Source organism: Arachis ipaensis, chromosome B06 (genome assembly GCF_000816755.2).
Source record: "Arachis ipaensis cultivar K30076 chromosome B06, Araip1.1, whole genome shotgun sequence".
In the NCBI taxonomy this organism is placed as follows: Eukaryota; Viridiplantae; Streptophyta; class Magnoliopsida; order Fabales; family Fabaceae; genus Arachis; species Arachis ipaensis.
The window spans coordinates 10789524-10792449 of record NC_029790.2 but is presented as its reverse complement, the minus strand read 5'-3'; the positions used below and the strand labels follow the sequence as shown (position 1 = coordinate 10792449).

At 28.7% G+C, this 2926-nt stretch overlaps 1 protein-coding gene across 1 annotated transcript in view; it reads right to left on the bottom strand.

Annotated features, from left to right (window-relative positions):
- The window catches only part of LOC107646006 (mannan endo-1,4-beta-mannosidase 4), a gene marked incomplete in the record, with an annotated part of 5474 nt that overhangs the window by 2055 nt on the left and 493 nt on the right, over positions 1-2926 (bottom strand). Inside the window, 2 exon segments of the mRNA XM_016350176.2 lie at positions 638-835; positions 1391-1787. Coding sequence (XP_016205662.1) covers positions 638-835; positions 1391-1765 — 573 coding nt within the window.

Here is a 2926-nt window from a genome sequence, read left to right as displayed (position 1 = left end):
AGGCATTTATAGTATTTTTTGTTTTCATCAAATTAATTGATGGGACAAGAGAAAGGAGAACAAAATATTTCCGTCTTTCCAACATGGGATGAAAGTTATTTGTCTTTGTCCTCAAATTAAACCTTCCACCTTTCCGATATGTCCTACAAATAAATAATGTTATGTGCCACTAACTAGAAGATAAGTATATGAAAAAGAATATTGTTTAGACCACAATTTAATTTGGAACACATACATAAACCAAATATATGGATAATATATATGTGTGTGTTTTTTCCTCAAGGCTATAAGATAGAGGCCTATAAAATAAAAGTACAAATATAATTATATTCTCTCAAAATAGTACAGTTAAAATCTCATAAAGAATTTAATTATGAAGTACGCACAAGTTAACTAATTATATATTGAAATTACTTTAAGTTAAAAAATACTAATATTAAAATAGTGTCTATTATATAACCGAATTAATTATATATCATGATTAAATATGAGACTACTTTATTTGACCCAAATTTTAAAAGTACGTGTACGTTAATAATTATATTCCGAGTGGAAGTCACTCCCCAAAGGGTCCTTTGTGTGTTGCATCACTTGCATGCATGCTCTCAAGTATATAATATATGAATATGAATGTAACCTTAATATGGTTCTTGTAGTATTGCTTAGCAACTGGGTTACTAAAGAAGTCATCTTCATTGTTAACATTTTGGCCACCATGCTCTCTTGCCCATTGCACATACTGATTTTTCCCACCAAAATCTTTCCAATTGTTCACAAAGCTCAGTATCAACCGCACCCCATATTTTCGCGCTTCAGAAACTACAAAATCCAATCCCTATACAAACACAAATACATGTATCAAAAGATGACGGTGAAAGATATTAAAAAATAAACAATAATGCTAGACAACCAAGATAGTTCCGGCCAAAAACCAGACAAATGCCTTGGGTGAATTCAAAACCTCTACGTGGATAGTGTTTATGTTAGGCACTAGGATGTTTTTTTTCTTTGTAAATTGGATGGTTCTGAATCTGTTTTCTGATTTATCATGTTTTAGGCATTTGGAGAGAGAAGGAGGGTGAAGAGACGGAAACTAATTGAATCAGTTTCCGTGATTCACGTTGCAATGATACTAAACGTATCTCCTCCTAATTTGAATGTGATGAAACATTTAATAACCAATATTTTAAATTATAAATAAATAAAACTAATTATTATATTTATAATTAATTAAGCTATTCCATTCTTAGCTAATTTGGAGTTGGTTCATATACTTTTCCAAAAATAAAATAGAAAAAACATATATTAAAATGACTACTTTCGTAAATACGTCTTCACATGAAGATGATATTGTAAACTAAATAGTTCACGCAAAGATATTAATACGTACTCTAAACACATTCTCGTCATAGGTGCCAGGAGAAATCTGGAGGGCTCTGTAATTAGGTCCATCATTGAAGGCCCAAGTTCTTGCAACCCTTAAGCCATGAATGGAGGCTTGTTGTAAAGTGGTTGTGACCTTGGACCTTGTAGATGGGTCAGTTCCCATGTACATGAGCCAGTAAGCATTGAATCCATTGAAGTAAAAACGTTTCCCATTCACAACAAAGTTGGTGCCACTTCGTTGAACAAATCCAACACCACTGGTACCATCACCAACACCGTTGCAACTCACATGTTGGAGTTGGACAACAACCACGGCCACCATAAAAGCTGTCAAAACCATGTTTTTGAGACATCCATTGGTACCTCTCGTGCACTTCATAATGCCCACTCACCCCTTACTTCTGACAACCAAACACAAAAATCACAACCAAGTTTCCACCCGTGCATGATATCTTATATAGATGAAATTATGAATGTTACGAGTATGAAATCATAAATGTTATTTATCTAAAATTATAGACATAGTTAGATTATTGAGATTGGGTAACATTAATTGAAAAAATATTTTAATTGTGGATATTATATGTATGAAATTATTAATGTAATGAGTATAAAATTATAAATATTATACATTAAATTATGGATATTAAATTAAAAATATTTTCATAAATTTTAGTACCTAACTCATATTTTTATCTATTGACTGTTAAAATAAAAAATAAAAAATTATGAAACAAAATTTTAAATAATACAAAAGAAAAATACTAAATTGGTTTATACATAATAAGAATTGTAATACAAAGTATAAAGAAATATAAACCAATAAATTAGAAAAATTATAACATGAAAAAAGAATAAAAACATACACAATGTAGTTGAATGCGAAAGTTTTTCTTAGAAAAGCGTATGTTGTGCTATTTTAGAATTTTGAGATTGAGAATTGTATATAACTCATTTTCTAAATAAGCATATATGTAAATGATTACAAAATAAATAAAAGATATTCTTTTGATACTGTTAATGCAAATTAAATATTATGCATGAGTATACTCCCGGAGAAATAAACGTATAGTCACTTTAAAAATGGAATAGAATATTAATAGACATTATATGCTATTAATCCAATTAATGTCAATTGTATATGCATGCGCGCGTGAGGTATATATCATTCTGAATATATTACATTGACATAAATAAAATTAAAATTGGAAATTTTTTAGCTGAAAATTCTTATCTTTCAAACATTGATAATAATATTGTTGTTTCATGAAGATAAAAAAACTTAAATTAAACTCTAGAATTAAGAATTCAATGCTATATCAATTATACAATCATATTTTGTTAAACTAGTAAATAAATAAGGTTAAGTTGTATCCACACTATTTCAATGACGGGTATGATCCTATGGGTTAATTATTGTATATAAGAAAATTGTTATTAGTGTATTGGTATAAAATAAAATAGAAATGCTTTTTTTTCAATTATTCTACGGAAACTATCACATATTAATACATGGAATATTTTAATTAATACTACGTGT